General features: G+C 40.2%; 1 protein-coding gene across 5 annotated transcripts in view; it reads right to left on the reverse strand.

Annotated features, from left to right (window-relative positions):
- RBMS1 (RNA binding motif single stranded interacting protein 1) overlaps positions 1-27,238 on the reverse strand; it is a 148,203-nt gene that overhangs the window by 51,588 nt on the left and 69,377 nt on the right. For all 5 annotated transcript variants that reach the window (XM_086750900.1, XM_086750901.1, XM_086750899.1 and 2 more), the window contains exon 2: positions 16,137-16,312. In XM_086750900.1, the coding sequence (XP_086607026.1) occupies positions 16,137-16,312 (176 nt within the window). The remainder of the gene's footprint in view (positions 1-16,136; positions 16,313-27,238) is intronic.

A 27,238-nucleotide genomic window follows, 5' to 3' on the forward strand; every position in this document is an offset into this window, starting at 1 on the left:
TAATCTATACCATTCAGCACTCAGTTTAGCGAGGCAAACTATGGAGAATTCTTATTTTACAAAAAGAGATAAGTAATTAAAAAGACATTTGGAATTCTTGGCTAACCCATTTTTTAGTATTACAATCATTCTTACTCACAAAAAGAAATAGGACAATCTACATTTTCTGCAGGAATTCGCCTGTGCATCTACTGACAGGATATTCAGGTATATGGGAAGGGGTTCCAGTTTCCTACAACCACACGATGGAAGAACAAAGCCATGTTATTTTAAGAAAGCAAATGGACTCACCCTGCTGTTCTCTTACCCTAACACTACAGAATGGACACCAATTATGCCCAAGTTAAGAGTAAAACACTGGAAAAACAAAACAAAACAAACAAAAACCCCCATGTTTTACACAACTGAAAGCAAAAATTGAAACAATATTCTTTGAAAGTAAATTGTCATAGTTCCTGTGTCTCCCAGAAAGAATATAAAAAAACCAGGAGAGCACAGAGTTTCACATAGCCATGAAAGATACAGGGATTTTTTTAAAATCATAATTCATTTGCAAGCAAAATAATAAAGTTCCAAACAGGTTCAAATTACAAGTCTGGAATATTATTTCTACAGTCTAGCAATTTTTTTAATCCATTTTTTCATACTGAGAAATGATCACTAATCAAGACAATTATTTGAGAAGATGAGTAACTAAACCAGATGAATGCTAATGTATATTTATAAGCCAAGCTCATGGCAAGTCTGCAGACGTGCATGTATTGATTTACCACTGCTAGCTGTTTTAATCTGAAAGTAAGGCAGTATTTCTATAGCCAATCATAAATCTTGGCAAAATTCAGCCACACCAATTTTGCAGAGCCTACGCTAACAGCTTGAAAAAATACAACAATGAAGACATAAGAGAGTAGTTCTTGTTATTCATAATTTATAACTCCTTTCTCTTCCCTGTGCTAAACAATACAGATCAGCTTGGGAGTATCAATTAGTCTCTCTACCTGAAGATCTTCTATTTTTCAATTCCTCTTCCTCCCTCCAAGGAAGTCAGATTCAGTCATTGTCAGTGTAAGATGCACTGTCATGAATTTTTGCTTTTCCTAACAATTTTTTTTTTTTTTTTGTGGAAGGAATTAAGGACAAGGAAAGGGGAAAATAGAACTTATCAACACTTCCTAATACTTTTTCCCCTTGTTGTAGTGAGAACAGTACAAATGAAAAGGTGTTATTCCGGCTACAACCCTAGCTAATGTGAGTCTCCCTCCTAGGCAGATAGACAGACAGACATCTATTAATGCTACAAGTCTGAGTACTTGCGTAAGATTACTCTTTAATTTATTCTTCACTATTCATTTCACTTCTAGTGAAGGTTGTTAACCAAGTCTTACATCCTCAGTTTAAATAAATGACACCCCAAAGAACATGTTGGCAAAGTCTTGAAAACCATGGGATTAGAGATTGGCGAAGTACAAGGGCACTTTCAGCCACATCCCATTTCCTAAGCCCTGACCCACCAAAAAAAAAAAAAAGTCTCACACATTGTGTAAAATACATATATACAAGTACATATATATATATATATATGTATACACACACAAACACACATGTATATAATGCTTGTTCTCAAATTTATCTTGTACAAAAGATATTTGGTCATTGGAATAATGCCTGTCACTGATAACTTTTTAAAAATATGTCAATGTATTTTGTATGTTTTCCTTCTGTTTTTGTACTATTAAGACAACACAAAGCTAAGAGGATGAATCCGAGACTTGGCCTGCTGGGTTAAAACACCTTCTACACAAAGACAACTATTTGTTCTTACCTGCACCTTGCACTAATTTAACACCCAATCTTGGAAAATGCTGACTGCCCTTTTCTGTCCAGAGGGCAGAAGAGGAAAAAAACCAATACAAATAAGCAATTTAAATAACCTCCAGTCTCTCCAAACTGCATTTTAACACAGTGTTTCTTTTCACAGTAACATCTTGCTTTCAACAGCTATGCTATACTGGAATTAACACCTAATTATGAAGAAACTGTATAATTAATATTAGAGTCTGATCTCCTTTAATTTCTGGTAACTTAATGTCAATCATACTAGAAGAGCACTAAATGGACAGATTATTCAAAATCACTGCTAAACCTTCCAGAGGCCTTGCCCCCTTAATAGCATGGCATGTTGACCTGATCCCCATTTGAATCTGCTTCTCTGGTCTCAAGTCCCAGCTGCGCTGAATAGCAACTATCTCCATTTCAACAGGGAAAATGGTTGTACTAAAGTAGTTCTCTCCAGGGGTCAAAATATTTCAGAAGGATATTTAAGTGGCTGTACATTACTGAGCAGAAACATCAGCTCACATATTATTGATTATAACTGCGTGGCTCTGCTGAAAAGATGTCTGCAGTAGTGTTAAGTGCTGAGATAGGGACAGAGGAGCGTTACGCATTAAAAAAAAAAAATACTCTCCCATCTGTTGCCAAATTTTAGATACATGAGCAATCACAAGCTGTAACACAAATCTGAAGTGCAGCCTTTGTGGCTGATGCATCAGGGTCATATTCAGCAACACTTCCTCAGTTTCATACTGGTTAAGATAGACAGTCTTTTGAATATTGATTGGAGCAACCAGGAGGTAGAGTTTGATTTCTGCAGTTTTGCAGAGTGTAACAGATACTTATCTGGAAATTTGTTTGATAGCTTAAATACACCATTTTCTTTAGAAACACCACTGCCCTGTTCTGATCCCATCACTACCACAGCTAGCTGAGTACAACTGAGGTCTCCTGGAAGTATCGCACATTCAGCCTACTCGTAGCCCTGAGCTGCTGACAGATCTACAGTCACAGCACACTGCCCACTACCAGATCGTCATGTAGAACATAACCAAGCTGGCTGAAGCTAAAGTGGTTCTCCAGACCCTCATTTCCAGCGAATTGTGCATAATGATTATGTCAAGTGCCACCATGGAAGGATAAATCCAATGTCCCAGACTGCGCCTTGGCTGGTGTATCAGAGGAAGCACTTGGATTGTTTGGCTTCACAGTGAAGAATGCGGACAAGGGAGGTTAATCCTGGCCTTGCAGGGAAAACCCAACCCATGAGCATCTGTGCAAAGGGGTGACTCAAGACTGGGTTAACTAGGCTCAAAGAAAATTGGGATCTCCCAGTTGGCTGTATCAACTGCAAGCCTGGATGGCATCTACATTAAACAGACATGGATTCAAAGCTTCTTAAAAGGAGCAGTCATGGCGGTTTCAGGAACCCAGAGCACCAGCAGCCACAGAAGGGACTATTCAAAAAACACATTCTCATACAGAGCCAAGAAAAATCAACCAACCACTGCATGACAGCAAAGCTGACAGGCAAACCCAAAGTCAGTGAAGTTAGCTCTGTATCATAATGTTTCGTGAACAGACTCAACAACATATGTCAACAAGGAAGACTGTATGACATGGTCACAGTGTTTCTGGGCCTTACAGAGCTTTTTTTATTATTGAGAGCCTGAGATGACTATTTCTTTGCCTGCAAGAGGGCAGCAGAACAAAGTTTTATCTCAGAAATGATAAATTACCATATGAAAGAAGGCAACTTCTACTTGAGGATGAATCTTAATGCCTACACTTCTGATTTTAAAATAGTTTGTTTACTAATTTTTCCAATCAATTTATTTAAATAAGATGCTTAAAGTAATCCTAATAGGAATTCTAAAGTATTTTAACAAAAAACACTCCGAAGCAGGAAAATTTAACGGATACAGCTATAGCATAGAAGAGGACTCAGAATCCAAATAGGTAATAGCTATATCCAGTGTCAGAAAGCCACTCATTAGTAAAGAGTTAAACAGTATCTAGGTCACTCTACAGTCTTTCCTGCACACCCTCCGCTCACTGCATATCGGAAATGCTGTGTGGGAAGGCCAGGGAACTAAACTCACAGACCAAGTATGACTCAGACTGCAGTAATTTAATGATACTTCTTCCCTCTTAAATTATCCCTGGGATTAAAAGAATCCACACCCTGAACATAAAGCCAAATCACAGTGAAAGGAAGAAATCACAAATTCACAGACCTGTGAGTCAAAAAAAGGTACCTAGAAGTAAATTAATTATTAACGGTAAAGGACTGAGACCTTTCCTGTAACGTACTATACAGGCAGAACAGCAGAAGGTGAACAATTTGAGCCTCAGTCAGATGTTCTTCTGAAAGCCCTAGTGGGGATGATCTCAGCAACAAGAATGTCAGAGAACTGCCTGCCAAAAAAACAGAAGAGAGCTGCCACAACCAAATGCTGACCTCTGCCACCAGAGGAAAGCAAGCTGAGAGGAACAGACTCACATGTCCTCCACCACTGCAGAAGCTGAACTCAAGGGTTGTCAGATACCTTTGGCACAAGCAGGAGCAGAAGACGACTATAAGATCCCAGAGAAGGCAGAACACTAGCAACCCAGGTCTGAATACAAATCCAGTTAAATCCCTAAGGAACAACTAAAATTTCTGCAAATTCTGTCCCATTGAACAAAGCAGAAGTTTGGAAAGGACACTAACGAGCAGAAGAAAACATTGCCCTCAGAAATACTCCTTCCTGACTACAATATAAAATTATGAAAATTTACTCTTTTCTCTGCACTTCAAGCTGCCTCTCTCCCCTTCACTCATGACAAAAATTTAACTATTTTGTTGTGGTGATATAAACAGCAGTGGATCTCTTTTTCAGAAGCATTTTTATTAGTTTATGGTGAAGTACATGACAAGCCAATTATAAAGAATTTAGCATCCATCTTTACGGCTACATATTCAGATGTATTCTGCTCTGTTTCTAATTAAATGATCTGATTTTTTTAACCCTATGAGGTAAAGAAACTAACAATGCTCCCAAAACCTATATCCACCATATAAACATCACTAGGATGCTTCATAAGTAACCAGTTACCTTCAAAAGTACTCTTGCTGTGGCTCACCTTCCAGCTACAAGCATGGAGGAGTCCAAATCCCTCATCTCTGATTAAGTGAGGGGTTTGGGCCCCAGTGAGTTCAAGTGGAGGGGTCTATCTTGAGAATACACAGTGTCACTTGATTAATGAATTTTAAGTAACAACTAAAAGGGCAACATCTTTGATAGAAAAGACCAAAAGAGTCACCACAAATGAAGCAGAAATCCCATGTCCCATACTGATTTAGACCAACAAAGGATCTGCTTCAGGTCATTGCTTCAAAAAGTGCAATTTATTGGTTAAATGGAAACTTAGGAGGAAAAAAATTAAACCTTTCCTGTTTTTCAAAAAGGAATCTGACTCAAAAAACTTTTCCTAACATGGTTATCTATCCAAGAACATCTTAACAACTTGGGCCTTTCTGTGATCCACTGAAACCCACCTACTTTTTGCACCTTATCAATTCTACCCAATTCAGTTGTCCAAAACAGTGAGCCTATGCTCCTTAGACTACCACCTCCATCTCAGTTCAAGTGTTAGATGGGAAACAGTTGACTAGTGACAGTCAGAGCTGTCTCCTCTTCCTGGGAGGGCCACTCTTTTCAAAATATTTAACGATATTTGTGAAACTGCGTAATTCAGAGTGAGTGTCCTAGACTTCAAAGAGAATTAACAAATATTTAACTGAATAAGCAATTAATAAAGTGGATGGAAAAAAACTTCACAGTTTCTTATGGAACAAAGTAACATGCCATTCACTTGGGAAGAATGGAAGACTGACAGATCATTGTGTATTTTTATAACGTCATAGCTCTGAATATTTGGAAGATATTGAAAAAGAACTGATCCTAATTTACATTCATGCTGAGGCCTTTGTATGATGACGAATTGTTTTCAGCTGTATCTCTGCACTGCAACATGGAAGCCCTATAAGCTGCCACTGAGAAAAGGGAACGTGGAGCAACACTTTCCCTCTCAGTATTCGAGATCTTCAAAATACAGCAAATAGACTTTTGGCAACAAATGAAAAAAAAAAGCCTTAACAATGAAGTTAAGACAAGGCCTGCCACACAGTAACAAGTAGCTTCAAGTCTGGGAAATATAGGGGATTGAATACAGGATATCTGGAGAAGAAAGAAAAACGCAGACGATTTACAGACACTCGTTTTCAGATCACAGCGCTACAAAGAGTGATGGGAGGAAGGAAATGCACACCGCTACCTCAGCTCCACTGGACACCTCAGCATAACCTCAGGCCATGAAGGGAAAGAGGCTCTCTTCTCCTTGTCAAACAGCTTCTCCAAAACTCAGCCAAGACATCCAGAGTTAACATGGGGGAAGTTTCTGTCTTGGGGTACTGGCACAATGATAGATTGAAAGGAAGGGAAGTAAAAAAAAAAAAAAAAAACAACAACCAAGAAAAAAAACCCACAACACGCACACACACCCCCCCACACCAAGAGACAGACCCAGAGACCAAGGAGTTTATCTGGCACTGTGCAATTACGTAGCTGAGAAGCTTGGCCTTCACTACCAAACAAATCCTAACTCCACGCTATGGAGCACTAAGTGGCTTTAAACCCCAATACTGACAACGGGAGCTGTGGGCTCCTGCAGGTCCTCCCTGCTTTCTAGGATCGGGCCTTTGAGAGCACACGGCAAACAAACAGGGGTCAAGCTTGCCATTGTCTTAGGGGCATAGGTAAGCATTTCTGTTCTACACTGGGTTTGTCAACACATTGGTTCCTTGGCGATTTTACATACATGCCAGATAAAATTATGTACTGAACTGCAAAACTCTGCTAGCCTCCAGGCTTCAAACGCTCTGCGGTTACTCTATCAGCAGAGTCCTTGAAACCAGAAATAAGTAGCTTGGCTCTTTTTCCAGTGTTTAGATGATTTTATTTCTGACATTTAGGGTTTGCAAATAAAAGATCTAAGACTTCTCCAGTATTTGTATTACTCTGTATGAAGCATTTTTTTTCCTCCTAGTTGTACATCTTCTATTAACACAACGCTTATTTCATGATTGCATTCACTCAGAAATTAAAGTCCTTAATTAATGCACCAGAATAACTGCTGATATTTTGATAGACTTGTGAAAGCTTGTTAGTGACTATGTCTAAGCCAAAAAGCAGCACTAGGATTTGAAAGATTGATAATGTGTAAGGCCTTAAATCAATGTTCTCCTAGGCAAAAATTCTGACCCATACTCTGCCTTTTAAAAGATAGTACGTACAAGTACACAACTGCACAGAATAGACAAAACAAACATTTTTGGCTAATATACTTCAATTAAGATAGCCAAAGTGATCAATTAATTAAATGTGATTACTAATACTCAAAAAATCTGTGCAATAACACACAATGTTTATCTTGGGGGATTTCTCTTGTGGCAGTAAAGCAACGGATTGCAATTTTTTCCTCCTTTGGGAAAACAAGAGATTAAAGTAAGTAAGAGAAGGAATGGAAATGGAAAGGGTAGAATAGGAGTGCAAATCAGAACATATTTCTTCCACTGAAATTGATTCTGTTAATGGTTAACTCAACTCACACAAGTCATTTCAAGTAGAATATTTGTACTAGTAACAGTGTCAAAACAGACCCCAAATCAAAGTCTTCTCTTTTTGTGTTATTCATTGGTGTTTTTTGCTCTATGTCCGTGTATCATATCAGCACTGAAATTAAAATTTCACTTTTTTCCAGGTACTGTACATGTAGCTGCAAAGATTAGATATCTGAATGAGCAAATGTTAATTCTTCTCCCAGCGGCCTTTTAGAAATTTAATTTTCTACAGGGTTGGTCTGAGTCTTGAGTAAGGCACTGCTCAAACTGAACTGAGGCAGCTGACATTTTCTGAATGTCAAAATAGGGTAGAATTTTAGGGTAGAAGTTGTGGGAAAGGATAAGCACTGATTTTTCTCCCTTCTTTCCTCAATTACAAGTTTCACTGGAGGTAGTAGGAAATTAATTTATATTTGCTATGGGTGTTTATTATCTTGGTTGCACACGATTTGGGCGTGTAACTTGCTCAACCCTAAATGCAGCTTGGCAATAACATGGGGAAAAAAAAGAAAAGATTGAAAAGTTACAGAAAAAGTAACCAGTCTTATAGTATGTCAACATCAGAAGGCTCACTTTTTCATTTCAAGAAGTTAATATCACAGAAATCACAGGTAAGCAGAACTAACCTTTAGCAAACAAAGTCAAGACTTCATGAGATATCTGTGAGTTACATGAAACCACATGAGACACCAGACCTTAGACAAAAGAATCTGTTTGCAAATACTGATTCTGCTTTCTACACTGAATGCTATCCTGAGAAAAAGGGCAAGTTTAACATAAGCAGGCTGGAGCAGAAATCAGCTTAGGATCTAAGGTGATGTGATTCAATTCTGAAATGGTTTCTGACAGAGACACCTGTCTAAGCCGTCCTTAACAGAAGGGACAGTTTTTGGCACCTGCATCATGGAACCCACTATAGAGCCTGATCAGTACTCACTAACATTTTCAGTAGTCCACCGAAATTAAACAAGCCCCTTCAAATGTTCTTGGATTACTGGTTATTCCAATGAATAACTGCGGTGCTATCACCTCCCATCTGAGATAGAATCCTGCCATCCGGGAAGCTCAGGACCGGGACCCTGATCAAAGGCATCCCACCAGCTGCCACAGGACATTTTTTTCCTGTGGCTCGGTGACACGGAATAAGTGTTGCATCTCCGTACAACAAATAGCTGCAGATTTGCAAACGCTCACAGATTTTACGGGCCCCACATTACCAAGTAGATTTTTGTTTTCCAACAGGAGATCTTCGATGGCGGTAACTTTTACCAATCTGTTTTCCTAGTGCTTTTTTTACAAGCAGCTGTGGCTGAAACATTCCTTCCACTCTCCTCTCCTCCCTCGCCCCCACTTCCTAAAGGAAATTCCATGGGATCACCTCTCCTCTGGCCCCACACTGCAACAAAACTCTCATCTCCTAGGGGAGATAGAGCTTGTGCAACCACAGGGTCCCTGCATCTGCGAGCACAGCACAGACACAGAGTTTCTCGGTGCATTTGTATTCAGATTGCTTGTTTCTGAAAAGAGTGTGCTGAGGGGAACTGCTGATTACTGTTAGGCTAAATGAAATACTGAGTTCAAAAAACTTCAATCTTGCTTAATCACAAAATAGATGAGAAAATTAAAACTATATTTGTTTTAAATTCAAGGCATCTTCAGAGACTATCTGCATCCAGAGGATAGGACTCTAGAAGACAACTTTTTTCACTTTTTTCTCAATTACCATTTCCCAAAAAATATATACGGCCCTAATGACATTCTGCAAGAAGGCATTATTGTTCCAAAAAATACCCTGGAATGCCTCAGAGAGGATTTCAGCATGGATTTCATTTGATCATGAATGTAAAGCTGTCTGAATTTTATTTGTCTAATTAAAGTGCAAATATTGAAGGGAAGATAAAGAGTCTTCCTCCACATCACGCCAAGCTAGACACTTTGTGACGTGACTTCTGAAAGCAGCTGCTAAAATATAAAGGAAATTACTATTTAAACCAAACATCACATATCCAGGCCAATCACAATTCCCACAGCATACCACGCAAATGCCTCCTCGCCACTGACAGTGTAAGTCACGCCCTAACAAAGAGGAGCATTTCAGTCTCCATGCCAGGCCTACATCTCTCCAGCACATCTGGCAAAAGTGAAATACAAAACTGAATGCTTTTTCATCTCAGCTGTAGAAATGGGATACTTCCTTTTCATAGCAACCTCTTACAAGTTCATCAGCTAAGACATCTATACCTACCCAGCGTACTGCAGCGTCACAGAAGCTAGCAGAGCCGGTTTACATACCATAGTGGCATGCGACTCCTCCTCTGGCAGTTTGTCTAGCTGAGAAACTGGGTGCATCAGCTGGGCAGAACACAAGTGAGATTATCTAAATCCTGGTCCCAAGGTTACTGCGGGCGTTTCTCTGCAGCGCTGCACTGCGTTCCACACCAACATGTGTCTACACAGGCAGCACAGCACTGGCACAATCAGTTATTACATCTAGGGAACAGACCTTCACCATTCTTCGTGTTATGTTTGCTCTGAAGAGCAAAACCAGATGAAAGAGTGTAGTTAAGGAAATTCTACTGCAGATTATACAAAATCCAAACCATGCCACAGTCCTTGAAGAAGGAATAAAGAAAAAGACGATGCTGGTACCATACAGCATAAAGCTATACATTACAAACGACATACCGCTCAACTGCTAAAGAATCTACCTCTTCCTGCAACCAAATAATATTCTGTAAATCTGCTGTTATTTATTCAGAAATGTATGCAATAATATTATTTTTAAAAACCCATTCATAAATGTCTAAAAGAACTATTTTGTAAAGGACTTCTTTCCACCTTTACAAAAGTAAGAATGGATAGGCTCCTGCTCCAGTATAATCAGTATTAATACTGATGTCAAAGGGAACAGTTTCAGAGACACTGATGTATCACACTTAATTATATGACATGAAATCATTTTCCACATAATTATGAATGCAATATTTCACTGCAGCTGACAAACCATTAAAGAAAAATGCAAGAAAAATGGAGAACAAAGGAGAAAGGAATGAAGAGAAAATACTTCTTAAAAAAATTGAGAAGTTAGCTTTGAAATCTTCCACTTCGCTTTCCCTGACCCACATCGTCTGTCCAAAGGGGTTGTGTTCACGTGCTACAGACATTTCCTTTGACTGAACTGAGCAGCAGTCACCTGCCCAGACCATTCTGCCAAAAGAGGTAAATGCAAAAGACAATGAGACTATTTCTTAAAGTCCAGCCATGCTCTTTTTCTAATGAGACAGGCTGAGTAAAATTAGCAGATTTCTTGCTCTTAACTGACTGCAGTGACAACAGCTCCCTGCTACAGTAAATGTTTGAGCTCCAGTTCACCACTTCTCAGTCTTGAGTGTATTTGAAGGAGATGGGAAACAGCAGCATGGGGAGAGGTCACAATTACACAGCAAGCAAAGAACACCAAAACATTAATATGTTAAAAGGATGCCACATAACTTAATAAAAATACGTGCTTTATTAAAAGCAGAGAATTGAAACAATTTTTAGATGCTTCTGGCCCGAAACAGGGAAACGCATGCAACTACAAAAAAAAGCTGTGGAAACAAAGCTGTATAGCAGGCCTGGCTCATATGTTTCAAAACCACCATTAGCCTGCCATTTAGTTTTAGCTATGCTTGTGTTCATGATGCTGAATACTTAGGTAGGAATCCTTAAAATACTTTCTCAAGAAGAAATGTGATTTCCCAACACACATAAGCAAAGGCAGTCACTACAAGGTTCTGGTTTTGTGTTCTGACCATCCTGGCACAGCAAAATGGTCTATTGTGGTAATTATATCACTAACTTTGTTACCTTAAACTAGCTGCTTTCCTAATTGGAATCCCATTAAAAATCTGCATTACAACCACACAGCAATAATTTAAGTGGGAAGTCTTAAGTGAAACTGTCCAGAGCAAAAACAGGGGTTTTTTTTGTTTGGTTTTTTTGTTTGTTTGTTTGTTTTAAATCATATAGACTACAGACAGCTCAATACAAGTGACATGGTACGAGCAAACCGCCTGGAAGGGAGCACACCAAAGGGTGGGCTGGTGTGATGACTTACACTGAACTGAACAGAGGAGACCTGGGTTAAGCCTCAAAGCTCAAAATCTCACCCTGGGACTGGGGATTGTCGGGAGGGTGAAGGGTCTGCTGCATCATCCTCATTTCATGATGGAAATGGCACAAAAGGAGGTCTCTGAAGAAATTCAGCGTTACAGAGATGCCATGTTGCAGGCTAGTAAGTAAATCATAAGCAAGACTGTGGAAAGTACAGTTCTTTCGAACCGTGTGGCTTGGGCATAAAGGTCATCCACAGCAAGGCACAGCACTTAGTGAAAGTCTGGAAAGCACCTAGAAGACGTGTCAAAGCAAGTTACAAACTCCTGGCTGAATCTCCTAAGACACAATTGCTTAAGTCCCTAATCACACAAGCAGTTTCAACAATTTCGGTGAGTAACTGGAATGGATTTAGTCTTGCATCTTCAGATACAGATAGTAAATTCGCCACAAGAAATGATAACAGTCACCAAATAAGAAAGTACAACTAAAGCCTAAATAAGCAAAAGCTCAACACAACAGCTGAAGGAGGTACATCAAGCAAGTACTGATAGCCACGCCAGGGGAAGGGAGTACACTGCGCCAGCAACTCTGCAAAACCAGGGCTTCGTGGCTGAGATTTGCTCAGTACAGCAGAGCTTATGCAACGGCACTACACGGTTTGGAAAAAGAAACTGCACAGTGGAGTCCGGCAGAGAGGACAGTTGCAGAAATCAGTCCAAGTCTCACAGCCAATGCTGAGGTCGGGCAGCTTCCTGCAGGCTTCCTCAAACCGTCCTCATCAGCTCCTTACTCTAGTTTTTCCTTTCCTCTACTCTTGTCCTTCTATTTAGCTAATTTCTGCTCTCTAGCCTCCCACGTAAAAGACAGAACCTGTGGGCCACTGCATCAATCACTTTGCCAATCCTCACACACCTGATGGAAAGCGCTTACAGCCAGGACTGACTCACATGGTGTCCTCCTGAGACTCCGGGCTCTGGTTCTGGGTTGGCTGTTATAACATCCTTGCAACAAACATAATACCTACCTTATTCTTCCCCATACTTCTGCCTCTGGCACAACTGACATGAAGAAATTTGTTTTCCCAACGCAGAACTGGAGTAGCAGGCTTGAGTTTGAATGAACTATTCAGAAATGTGGCAGCTTCATTTCACACACAAAAGCCAATAATACTGTCTGAAAATAGCTGTACTCCCAGCTCCAACGAAATTATAATACGGTCTTTTAAAACACTAGAAGAATCACCAAGCAGATGAAGGTGGAGAGCAGATTTGTAGAGACGTACACTAGCAAACTGCACTCTTGCCAGGAAAGTTCCACTAAACTGGTGAACATTTGCTAACTGTGTTCATAAATACTGCACAGCTGTGCTACAACAGGAAAGCAAGCCCAACACTTCTATAATTTGATAAGAGGTTTCTCTAGTGATTCACTGAAAATAATTAATCAAAATAAAAACATGGCCAAAATTAGCACTGCTAGCTGTTGTGAGCAAGAACTAAAGTAGACATATTGATTGAAGTAAATAAAAGCCACTGTATAAACAGACCCACACACAGGGACTGCAGATTCTTCTATCCTACGTTCTGAGGGATCATATTGAAAGCAATATTTTTCTACAATAATCATCACTGAAAATAACTTTTCAGTACAGCATATGATACAAGTCCATGATGATCAGAGGGGAAAATCTGTGCCGATGGGATGTTTCTGGCATTTGTAGTGACAATGACATTTTTCAACCATTATTTCCTCAACTTGCAGGTGTTTTTCTGTCTTGTCTGACAACAGCCAAAAGCCTGCATATCCACTGAAAACTGCTTATTACCAGCTAGCAAGACCATTTCTGCAATATGCAGAGCAGCCTTTCTATCCATTCTTAGCATCAAGATCTCCAGTGGACTCCTCTTAGGACGGCAAGATCCACTCTGTATCAGGAAAAGGAGCTAAAATTACTCTAAAGTCTCCCTGTAAAACCTGAGGCATCTGGAAAGAGCTAATGAAAATATTTCAGAGATCTGGAGTAAACAATACTTCCTTCATTGACTTCTTTGTGTCCAAGATTTTATTCTCCATTTATTTTGTATTGTCTCAGCTTAAACAATGAAAATGGGAAGTTCACTTTCAAGAATATCTGCCCTCTACGTCCTAGAAGTTTAGGAAGATTTGTAGGAAGGAAACATTTTGCATCTGAAACTTCCCGTAGTCTATAAAAGTGGATTACTGAGCTCCTGTGAACAAGAAGAGAGTGCTGTCATCTCTACCTTACTGCAGCATCAAATTAGTTGCTATGGGGCTATGTTGGCAGCGAAGCCTAAGGCTCTTAATAGATTACCCAGATTTTTTTAAAGAAGTTCCAAGCTTAAAATTTCTGGACGTCTCACTTGGTTCCTCAGCAGAAATGGAGATTCTGGGGACAGGGTCTCCTTTCCTCTCAAGTAAGACATTTAGGAGAGAAACATCTCACAGGAAGAAACGCCATGACCTTCCAAATCTGTAAATTCACTTCAGAATTGATTTAATAACTTAATGGGTGCAGTTCTTGCCTTTTCTTTTCTTTCCTTGCAAAATTCATGCTGATGCAACTACAATTATATATTGCAGAGCAACAATAACTAAATTGGAATCTTAGAATCATAGAATGGTTAGGGTTGGAAGGGACCTTCAAAAGTCATCCAGTCCAACCCCCCTGCAAGGAGCAGGGACATCTCCAACCAGGTCAGGTTACTCAGAGCCCCACCCAACCTGCCCTTGAATGTTTCCAGGGATGGGGCATCTTTGGCCATCAAAGAGGAAAAGGGCCAGTTACAGCAAAGTATTGAGAATACTTTTTCTAGGATGTTCATGCAGTGATGATATCAAAGACTGTGCAATCCAAAATGTCTTCAGAAAGAGATTAAGGAGCTATAGTAAACACTGCACAAACAGTAGTTACTGGGCGGCTCCAGTGCAAAACAGCCTCACAGCTCCGGCCTAACGTAACACGAGTGCGCAGGCCAAGGTTTCTTCATCAATTCAAAAGACAAAAATGGGAAGGAAAAACCCACTTCCGTAAAACATGCGTTTGTAACTAAAATTCAAGTGACAAGGGGTCATTGTCACATGGGAAGCTGCAAAAGTGTTTTATTTATCAATGAATCATTTCACAGATTGATAACTGTTCTCTTTCCTGTAAGATGCTGTTGGGAAAAGGACCAAGCGGAAATTTTTTTTCTTTCAAGACCTGATAGCCAGTTGTTTTTATTATACCACAAATACGATTAACATGTGACTATTCTCCTAAAAGTCTTTTTGTTTAAAAAAGGAAAGCAATAAGAATTCTTCTCTATAAGTTAGAAGATTTTTCTGAATATTCAAAACCAAAGGCACCTCACATAAGCTGGAATTCAAGGCTTAGAGGTTTTCCTAACCATTTTGCTAACTTGTGTTGAGATCTTGGTCACCTATTTTTGCATATCCCCAGGTATTTATCTGCTGTATGGAAGATAAAATTACTTTAATAATTTCAGACAGTAGTGTTATATACAAATCTTATTGATTCTCCATTCCTTCAAAAGAGATCTGGGTGTTTTCTTACAGGTAGTATTAAAAACATAGCAAAGAATTTTGATTTCAAAATAATCCAGGAAGCGCACTATGAATTTCAGTACAACCAGAGATTTTAAAAATTCAGTAAAACATTTAAGAAAGATTATTTTAAACACTGTATAAACAATACAATTACATAGTCTCTTGACATCTGATGCACATCTGAAAGTAACTGAAATGCAAGTGCTGCTGTATAAACTAAAAACAGATTCACACAAGCAAAAATATCTCATGTTATCAACATTGCCTGAAAACCTTCTGCTAAGCCAGGTCTACCTAGAACTCCAGCCACTAGTAAGGATTCTTACACAAATTGACTATTTCTAACTATAAATATAACTGTGCAGTAATGTACAGCCAACATAAATTAAGTCTGAAACCAGGATAAGCTTTCAAATGCACAATGTAATTAACAGTGATGTAAAACAATTACTCAAAGGAGTTTGTATCAACACATTATGTCAGTAGTGAACAGACAAGACCCTCTACTGCAGGTTCTTCATAGAATCATAGAATAGTTTAGGTTGGAAGGGACCTTCAAAGGTCATCTAGTCCAACCCCATGCAAGGAGCAGGGACATCCCCAACCAGATCAGGTTGCTGAGAGCCCCGTCCAACCTGGCCTTGATAGTAAGTTTCACATTTGGGTGTTAATTTTCATTTATCTGATTTCAACAGCATCAGGCAGCAGTACAGGCGATGACAGTTTTTACTAAAGGAATGCGTTGTTTCTGTTCACCACTATGTTCAAACTTTCTTTGCTTCTCTGAAGTGCCAAACACATTCTTTTCCTTCTGACTGACACAGAAGTTGAAATTTGCTGTCATACTACAGCATGAGAACTTTTATTTATTAATCTATTTTAATTCACTCAATAATCCAAATGCTTATCTCGTATAACTACTATAAGCTTTTAAGGTATGACATTGTAATTTATATTTGAGCATAGTACTTACGGTTGGCATAATTTTACCAGGTCCTGATCAGTGGTGTTTGGAGGCAGTGCTCTGATGTAAAGGTTTGTTTTACTTAATTGATCCCATCCTGAGTTGCTGCTGCTACTACTGTTGTTATTACTGCTGGTGGTGCTGGGACTAGGAGGAGCCATTGGGTGGGCTGGTACAATGGACTGCTGCAAAGGAAAAAGCGCGTTAGAGAAAACTATAGATACCAGTCGCAGCATGCACATTAGCTCAGTCTACAGTAGCCTGTTTACCATTTGGAGCGCTGTGTTAAATCTGCACGTAGTTACTCATACATTTTAAATACATCTGCTTTCACACCGCCCTTGGGACAGGATTCACAGGCACATTCTAATATGGCCAGCCACCACCTGCAGCATGCACAATGCATGACACAGGCTCAAATTATATATAAACTCTGCTGAATATTACTCATAGGATTTTATCACTCTTCATTGTGGCATCTGATGTGAAAATGAAATAGAAGACAGTGTTTCTGTAGGTTCCAGCAGGTATAAACTACGTTCACATCACTATGACTATTCCACCTGTCCATGAACTCTATGAATTATTGCGGCAGACATGAAGATTATGCCATTTCCTTAATGTATTCAGAAATATAAAAATAATTAGAAGCCTCTTTTGCATCTCTTCCACCTTTTAGTACTTCACACAGTACAGCTATTACTTTTTTTTTTACAGATAGAGAGGGATCACAGACAGCTTAAGGACCAGATTTTAAAGTAATTGTGCGCTTGGCAGAACATTCATAGTGCCACTGATCTCAGCATTTGTGAATTATTTCAAGAGTCAAGAAAAAGATTCCCTATAATGGCAAAAAATTCAAGTTTCAAAAGCACATAAGCACTTCTATGTAGTCCTCAAGGTACCTAATGCTATTGTTCTTAAAATCAGACCCTAATGGAATGCAAAAACATCCTAAAGAAAATCTGCAGCAGAACTGTCTTAATCATTTGCATTAACAACAGCATAGCAGGACACAATACAGAAAGGATTATAACCAGGTCTGTGGTGCTGTAAGAGAGGAATACTTTAATGGATATACTGTAGAGCTAAAGGTGCCAGTAAAAGTCGTGTGACTACAAGGTTTTCACTGACAGAAAGAACTGGCCGCACACGGCCCCTTTCCCGCAAAAGCCTGGGCCTCCACGGCTCGAGAAGCTTATAGCAAAGAACTGCCCTGTGAACCACAGAGGAAAGGCACCGGGGGGGGGGGGGGGGTGTGTGTTTAAAAAAAAAAAAAAAGGTGGAACATAAAGTGAGATGTCAGCATAGACTCACTTGTTCCTGCCCCGGTGCCACCCTCTTCTTTGGACTCATACAAACAGTTGTGTAGCCACAGCCTGAACCAAAAAACTTGTCTTCCCTGATCTGGTTCACCACATGTGGTTTTGTGCTACGCAAACGCTTTGGCTGTCACAAGGCAGGGAACAGGAATGTGTAGGCAGGGAGGAGGGGATTACAGTTTCCCTCAGTTTAAAGCTTTCACGAAACTACAGCCTTATTATACATGAAAAGTGAAACTATTTTGGAGATAACCTCAGGAAATTGGAATGAAATTGTGAGTGGGAGAAAAGTACAAAGGCATGCCTTATATCAGATACTTCATGATAATTATCTGTTTCTTTTTTGTGTTTCCCTAGGAAGGTTTTGAAATCTTCCAATTCAGCATATTACGAAGTTTACTATGCAGCAATAATAGCGTGCAACAGCAAAACGCAATGCTTACTACAAAAATCCAACACTGATATACATAAACATTGTTCTGTATAAACATTGTTGTTGCCTAATTTAATTGAACTGAAAATTAAAAAAAAAAAAGAAAGGAAAAAAAAGAAAAAAGAAAATAATTCCTGATCATTTAAAACTTCAAAACTGACAATCAATATTTTATTGCCATTGGGCTGGGGCTTTTTTTTTTTGTTTGTTTTTAAATAAAGATTTTTAGAAACATCAAATCTCTTCCAAAAGATTTATACTAGGAATTGAAGCATTGGTCTAGAATTTCTTTCAGGCATGATTTAAAATGGGAAAAGATTAAACCCTCCCTCCAAGTTTGTAATGGAAACATTGACGGATTTTAACTATAGCAGCACAAGTCGGGCTGTCAGACCGTCCTGCTTCCAGTAACGCCAGGCAATTATTTTTAGGGTTACAAGCAAGGCAGAATGACAGAGCAACTACTTTCAAAACATTTTCCTAACAAACTTAGTCTGGCACAGTCCTATTCTTCACTCCAAAAAGCCTTCAGCGCAGTTCTGAAAACGCACACAGGGACCAAACACGCAAGGCTGACACGCGCGCTTCCCTCGTGCACGCAGGTACAGCTGCCACGGAGTCAACACACGCATACCAGTCCTCATCCTAACTGGTCGTTACTATTGCAGACCAAGAGCCTCTGTTCTGCCTTTCAGTATCTTTCATTTGGTTTTGCTTTTACTTCTTACAGTGCTTTTTCCATTAAAATCTTTGTTTTTCTAAAGAACTAGGCTTTTGTAAAATCTTGTCACCAAGGGGGCGGGGGTGAGGGTGTGTGGAGAGAGAGAGCAGGAATCCTGACTCCAGCTTCCTGTAAAACATGAGCACTCAGTTCGGAGAAATTTAAACTTTTATTTAAACATGAAGATGCTCTGGTGCTAGTGGTCACATCCAAATATGACCGGAATGTAAATGCAATTACAGTTGTCTTCCTAAGTTTACAGACAGAAGGTTTTTCATTGCTTCCACAAGAACTCATACCTGTAGCAGCCCAGGGCTTTAGGAAACACAGATGCTCGCAAACCCCGCAGCCCAGCGACACACAGACAGCCGTTAAAGGGCCAGTGACATCTTAAAGCCATACAGCTTAAACACATTTTTTACATTAAAACTTAATTTTAAAATCTGAATCACTCTTTCCGCTCTGTTCCTCATTGACAACTACTTGTAAAAACTAAACAACAGAGGTCTTTCTTTTGTCAAAAGGGGCTTTTCTTTGCCAGTTGCAGTTACCGCAGAAGGTTCGACGGTGGCACAGAGTCTCACTGCTGCCATAGCTGCGCTGGCAGAGCCTCCCATGCTCACAGTCCATGCCAAGAGAAGAGTTTTTTCTGCTGGCGTCATTGCATCACCTCCCCAAACAACATAAGCTAAGCCGATAAAAGTTCTCTTCTGCCTGCACAGCTGCATCCACGCCTGGGGTCCTGCCAAGGCACCGATGTCAGCGAGGATGTACGACTTTGTTCCACACCCCTGGCTGATACAGCGCTCACTGGCAAGACGGTCTGCAGTGGAGATCTGGCCAAAGTTTGGGGTGGTTTGTTGAGAAACAGCTTTCATGAACATTAACCGAAAGCTTTTTATAAAGCCTGAAATCAAATTTGAAAAGTTTTGGTTTACAAACTGTAGTCTCTGCTGCAAATTTATATCAAAAGCTGGTCTTAAGATTTTATCCTAAGGACTTCATGACAGTTTGCAATAATGAAACATACATACAAACATATGCATTAGCGTTTCTTTTTAATCACAGTATCTTAAATGAAAACACTGAACACAAGTAACAAATCCAAGTAATAGACCATTCCTGTCTTTCTTATAAACCACTCTATGCTTAGGACTGGAAATGAGTCAGAGCAGGATTTTGCCTGCCAAGGAGGAGAAGAATCTCTTTGCTGTCAACAGGAAAAAACCACACACACAAAAAACACCCAACCAAAACAAAATGGAACAACCTGAGAAATTCCTCTCATCTGGACTTGAGACACTTCCTGTCTTCAGACTACAGAAGTCCAAGGAAACTCCAACAAGCAGATGATAACTTGGGTAACGACTGTCCCAAAACAGAGCACGGTTATTATGGTAGCAATCCATTTAAGCCTCTAACTTTGTGTTAGAAAAGCATGGCTATGAAGTTATATAACATGCTAGCATTTAATTATGAGTTCCTCCGCCTAGCTAAAATTCCTGATGGGAAAAATACCGTGACTTTTAATAACAGAGTAAGTGCTCACACATCTACTCTAAATTCAAACCATAAATTACAGCATACATTAACCATCTGATTTAGCCCAAACTGCTACTTGGATCATTTCATAGTTTCAAAATCTTGTCGTTGGTGTTTGCCTAGCTTTGTTGAGGTGACTAAGCATCAGGTATCTGCTTACCCTGCCTGACTTTGCCTAACCTCCCTGATTTCATGAAACAGCATTTCGAAACAGCACCTTCGGTAACTGGCATTGACATAAAAATTACCAAACATTTTTGTGGATGGGTGCAAAAGTGATAAAAAGTATTAAATTACATGAATCTGGAAAATTTCTGGATTAAATTGGGAGTTGATTTTTAATTTATTAATCTACTTAACACAGAGCTTTACATGTACAATGAAAGCGAGGGCTCAGGAGAAGAGAAGATGCCACATCTAGTAAAGCAAGACACTGCCACACGTAGTGCACAACTTAGGAAACAGGAGGTTGTTCGGAATAAAATCAGGTCCCTAACAGAAAGAACTCCAAATGTTTAAAAGAAATGACTGTTCACTGAGGAAGACAGTTGCTTTATCATCTTGCTTTAGACAAAGAAAAATTAAGCCTCAGTCACTTAGTCTAAGCCTGCAGTGTGTAGTGGAGATGCCATTTTGAGTGTCCTGCACTATTCTATTTCATGGTTTCCATCAGCAAAACTGAATTTCTGGAGGCCTCTCCAAGTCCAATTGTCAGTGGACATGAGTCAACCGATAGAGCGAGAAAGACCTGCCGCTGCTGTATTCACATCTCCTGCCTTAGGGTAGGTTCTCCGATTTGTTCTTCACTCTGTCAGCACTTTTCACAGGAAGATTCAGCAAGTCAGCTGCTTTCTAAGCATTTTCAGGATGATACCAGTATAAAGCGTACAGAGTACCTCAGAAGCTGAGTCCTCCAGATGTGCTGAAAATTTCCTCAGGAGGAAAAGCCCTGAGATCTACTGCTTTTTCCTCCTTTAAACCACTGAGCTTAACTTGTCTTTGCACAGGTAAGGAACATGGTCTCACAGTGAAGCTGCAGGAGTCACTTGCAGGACTATTCCAGCAAGGGCTGGTTTACTGCACAAGGCTGAGACCATGGATACCGTGTCTTGTGATCATACAGGGCTATTTGCACACCCAGGATCCAAGTCTATTCTATCTACTTTTAGATAGCAAAGAGGGGTGTTGGTGCTCCAGCTACACGGAGCAGAAACAACTGGGTGCTGGGAAGAGGCAGGACCCCGTGGGTGGAGGCTGGCATCAAGCAAAGACTCTCCCTGTTACGAAATATCACAGACAGCCCAGGAGCACCTGGAGATGCAGCACTGAGTTTCTCCCAAAAAGCTCTCTAAACTTGGGATTGAAGAACTATGCCCAAAATACTACAGCTGGCATTACGATAATGACGAGACTGCAATAAACAGGCCGAAAATCAAGTACACACACACAAAAAAAAAAATTTAAAAATCACACTGAAGGAAGGGAAAAGAAAATAAGCGCCTCAACTTTAATTTCGTTCCTTAACACAAGTTTTAAGAGGAGCTTTGCAAGATAGAAATAGAGGGTTATGCCTTTTTTCTTGCTTGCGTGTAACAGCCAAGTCCTATGAAAACTATTTTTCTAAATACAGATAAGTCTTCTCCATACTAAAAAGAAATAAAAGGAAACAAAAACATAGACGGATATCATCACATATGTGAACGTTTTTTTAAAAAAGTTATTTTCACTTTTACTTTTTTTAATTGTCTTTCTTCTCAAGTCTATTGTGCATTAACTAATTTGAATCATCTTGCCATAATCTTGCCAAATCTATGTATTTCCTTTTTATGAAGACACTTGAAATTGTAGGAGCATAATCCTGCCCACATTGAAGTATATGACAAAACCTATGCTGATGAGTGCTCCACTGACTGATTCCTTCAGTCCAGAGACAAATAAAAGGTGCTGGATACATGAAACCAGCCCTATCACAGCACAAAAGGTATCACAAAGGAGAGAGTTGGGAGTGCTGAACTTAGCTATGTCCTGTTTCTTGCAGATGCTATCAACCCTTCTCCCTTCTACTTGATCATCATGAATCACAGCATCCCTCTCAGTTTTATATTTGGATTCACTGGACAATCCTCTGAAACAATATATTGGTCCCATGCCCTAGCCATGACAGAATTACAGACTCATCTAAAGCAAAAGTTTAGTTTCTGAAACTTGAACAGGTTGCAGCAATCCAACAGCTAGCCTATACTAAAAGAATATTTAAAAAGTCAAGATGCTGAAGTACCTGAGGAAAGAGAGCTTGGTACTAAAGATCTACTGCACAAAAAAAAAACCCCCATGTACATGTTTTGTGGTTAGCCCTTCACTGAGCAATGACACAAGAGAATTCACTGCCAATTTCTTTCTTGATTCTACTAACTACGCAGACCTATTTCATAGAATCATAGAACGGTTAGGGTTGGAAGGGACCTTGAAAGGTCATCTAGTCCAACCCCCCTGCAAGGAGCAGGGACATCCCTGACTAGGTCAGGTTGCTCAGAGCCTCATCCAGCCTGGCCTTGAACGTTTCCAGGGATGGGGCCTCCACCACCTCTCTGGGCAACCTGTTCCAGTGTTCTATAACTCGCATTGTAAAAAATTTTTTCCTAATTTCCAATCTAAATCTACCCCCCTCTATTTTAAAACCATTACCTCTCGTCCTATCGCAACAGGCCCTACTAAACAGCCTCTCCCCATCTTTCTTGTAGGCCCCCTTGAGGTACTGGAAGACCGCTATCAGGTCTCCCCGGAGCCTCCTCTTCTGCAAGCTGAACAGCCCCAACTCTCTCAGCCTGTCCTCATAAGAGAGGTGCTCTAGCGCTTTTATCATCTTCGTGGCCCTCCTCTGGACCTTCTCCAACTGGTCCATGTCCTTCTTGTGTTGGGGGCTCCAGAACTGGACACAGTACTCCAGGTGGGGTCTCACCAGGGCAGAGTAGAGGGGGAGAATCACCTCCCTCGACCTGCTGGCCACGCTTCTCTTGATGCAGCCCAGGATGCGGTTGGCCTTCTGGGCCGCAAGGGCGCATTGCCTGCTCATGTTAAGCTTCTCATCCACCAGCACTCCCAAGTCCTTCTCCTCAGGGCGGCTCTCAATCCATTCCCCGCCCAGCCTGTATTTGTGCCTGGGATTGCCATGACCCAGGTGCAGGACCTTGCACTTGGCCTGGCTGAACTTCATGAGGTTGGCACGGGCCCACCTCTCCAGCCTGTCCAGGTCCCTCTGGATGGCATCCCTCCCTTCCAGCGTGTCGACGGCACCACACAACTTGGTGTCGTCGGCGAACTTGCTGAGGGTGCACTCTATCCCACTGTCCATGTCGCCGACAAAGATGTTGAACAGGGCCGGGCCCAGCACGGACCCCTGAGGGACGCCACTCGTGACCGGTCTCCACATGGACATTGAGCCGTTGACCACCACTCTCTGAGTGCGGCCATCCAGCCATATTTCCTTCAGTGAAACTGGCCAAGGCTTTTGCTTAGGATCCAGAGATAAAATGGTACTGCATCCATTGACTATGTTAAAGTTTTTGTTCCAGTCTGAGGATTCAAGTTACAATTAGAAGAAAACATATTCACTTTCAGAGAGGCTTAGCTCACATACTAATGGGTTTATGCAAGCCTCTGAAAAGGTAGCAAGACCAGCACGTGACACTGAATACAAATAATAAAAATAATTCCTCCTTTGCATTGCATATTTGTTGGTACACGTTAATAGCAGGGTATAAAATCTCACAGCGTTCTCCACTACAGGAAACATCTGAGATGCTGCTGGTAGGAGAAATGCTTCAACTGAAACAGCGACTAACCTAAACTCCTGTGTCATGCAGTAGGTAAGATTAGACCAGAGATGGTCACATCAGAGCTGGAAAATCACATACAGCTCACAAGCACTTCAATGGCAGCTCAGAAGCCAGTACTTACAGACACTAAGTCAAATACTTTTCATGTCTCAGGTTATGTGATAGGAGAGGGGTCACACTGGGTCATATGGCAGCACGAAGGTCCTACATAGAGGCATCGGCCATATTTCCAGTGGAGCCCATGAAATGCCAGCAATAAGCACATGAGGACTTCTTAGAGCATCAAAGGTTTAAGAGGAAAAGTCCAGAAATGTAGAATTTGCAAATGCTGACAGATTACTCTTTCAATGCGTTACGAGGCTCAGAGATCCCCAGACCAGAAGGTCACAGCGGCCCCTTCTCTCTGTATATACAACTTTGCTTAAGCATCCATTAAACAGGAAACTCCTGCTCACTACCATTAGCTCTTCAGGTGTTGGCCCAAGACAGATGAAAAATTAAAGAAGAACAAGTATTCAGATAATTGTCATACTTTATTAAAGTTGCTGAATTCCCAGGACATGAAAAAAACTCCAGTCAAACTGCAGCTGGCACATATAGAAGTCCCATAAATAGTTTCACTTCCCTGTCAACCATCAAATATCTTTAAAAAAGATTATGATGACCCAGGGAATTTCACTAGTCAGCCCAACTTCAATTCTTGGAAATACCTCAGAACAAATTACTGAACAATCAGCTTACAAAAATGTAGAAGATAACAAAACGGCCAAAAAAGCAGACAGAATAGGTCTGTCAAAAACAGATCACACCAAAACAATCTAATTTTCTTCACTGCCAATGCAACCAGCTTAGTGGATAAAGCAGAAGCAGTAAATATCTAGAGATCTTAACTGAGACTTCTGACACTGTCTCACGTGATATTTTTTCACCAGCAAAATAAGGAAATATTGTCTAGATCAGCAGTTCCCTTTCTAAGGCACCCTGTAGCAGAAAGCGAGGTGTAGACTGGAGTGCAGCACAAGCCAATAAACTCACCAGCTTCTCAGCGAGCACTGGTATGAGAGGGGAGGAAGCAGAGCGAAAGGCATGACAAGCACTAATACCTCAAAGTAGAAAATACTGCTCTGATTTGAATAACACAAAATTCCTATGATTTTTTTTTTTTTTTTTTTTAGAAAGAAAAATTAAAACCAGACAGCTCCTATAATAAAAAAATGCAAAGGAAAACGGCAACTATTTTTTCCTATTTGTGGAATCTGGAAACAAGTGTACTGAGATCTGACAATAAACAATATGCATTATATTCTTGCCGCATTTACAGTGTAACGGGAAGAAGTAACACACCAAAAGCAGCATCACCAGGTGGGACTTAAAACATACAGAAAATGAGAGACCTGGATTTATCCTGGGTATTTTTGGCTCCCTTGTAGGAAAATAAGAGACAGCAGCTAACCACTTCTCTCACTGAATCCTGCAAAACTAAGCTCTGGCAGCAAGACTTTCCTGTATCAGCCAAGGCAAGTACTTCTGTTCGGAGGACAGACTCTTCTGTTAGAAGAAGGCACATCTCCAGCTCAACTGCTATTTTGTTCACCCTTCTTGTCACACTACCTGTTGTGACCTTTTACCTCCAGTGCCAACAAACAGGGCCATAGACAATATTCAATGTGATCAAAAAATTACTGTTTTCAAGTACTTTTATTTATTATATGTTAAAATGCATATTCTTATGGACATAGGTAATTAAGTTGTTAATTTCATTAAGCAGTAAATATGCAACATTCATGAGGCCACTCTCTTTTCTTAAGAATTAAAGATGCCATCCGTCATTGTAACTTGGTGGTTAGTCCAGCTAAGTCTATATATCTCATAAAGCTGCTGTTTAGGAGTCTAAGTGCCATGCTAAAAAATAGCACAGTACATACATGTAGATGTAGACCTTGGTTTATTCAGAGAACTGCTTGAATATCTGTATTACAAAGACTGGCAATACAGTAAAAAAAAAAAAAAAAAAAGTATGTTTGGTCAATCTTCAGTTCCTTAAAATAATACAGAAGGAAATGTTCTCTTTTGAAAAGTTAAAAACTCTGCAGGAAAGTTTTCCAAGTATTATTTACTGTTCCTTCCATATCATATTAAATTTAAGATTTCCGATAAGCTCTTGCAAGTGTTGTCTCTTACTTTAAGTGTCACAGGTTTCATGAAGCACACATGAGAATTCCAGTTTTATATTTCAGCTTTTTTATTTTAAATTATTTTTATAGTGTTTCTTTATTTTTTTATTATTTTCCAAACTCTTGTTCCCCCCCCCCCAAAATCACAACGTAATCATTTTGCTCATCTGGCTATCCTATCCACCCTCCCTCTACAGACAACAATTATAGGATAGAAACAGCACCACATTGAAGATGCATGTCAAAAGAAGCATCTGCTTTTTTGGCAAACTCCACACTGTTGGTGGCAATGGAATTATTGCTATACTGTTTGTCACAGGGTTAGACCACAGATGGCTCTTTTGGCTGACATGGGAACTGCTATGTCATTTTCTGTTTATTCAAGTTAAAAAATAAATTGAGGAACTTGTGCCTGACCATGTATGAGGGAGTTAATTCCTATCAAAATCCCTTTGTCTACAATTGCTGGTTCCATATGGGCGGTATAGACCAGCAGAGTGGCAGCATTGTTGCTGTGCATCCCTTTGTTCTATTTTAAAGAAGAGAATGTATGTTCTTTTTGGCAAGGTCATCTTTCTGTTACACCAGTACCAGTGCAGTATACCCCAGTCTATTCCTGCTTCTCCTGGTGCATTCTTCAACAACGTAGATGGGACTGTGCAGGCAGCTGGCTCTCGCTATTTCCTCTACATTTCTAAATCATAATATTTCTGACAGACTATGCACACTTCACCGAAGCCAGCATCTCCAGCTAGAGGAAAGATGGCATGTCAGAAAAAACCCTGTAGAAAAAGAAGACAGTTTTGTAAGACCTCATCATCAAGACTCAATCCGGATGACCCCATGAACAGGCTTCTTTTGAGCTGCGCAATTTACGCTTTATAGGAGAAGTCAGTTTAGAGATTTTATCCTTTCTACTCAATTTGTAAACATTTTTCCTTTTCTAACCATCTAACACATTTCTGTGTCTCCAGGCCTAACTACTGTGAAGGTATCAGCAAAGAACAAGCCAGTGTAGATACACTGCACAAGTACAACACAAAGGTTATTGTAACATTGATACCAAGAAGGTTCAATTCTGTT

The sequence above is a fragment of the Chlamydotis macqueenii genome, chromosome 6, assembly GCF_036417535.1.
Source record: "Chlamydotis macqueenii isolate bChlMac1 chromosome 6, bChlMac1.mat, whole genome shotgun sequence".
NCBI classification, from domain to species: domain Eukaryota; kingdom Metazoa; phylum Chordata; class Aves; order Otidiformes; family Otididae; genus Chlamydotis; species Chlamydotis macqueenii.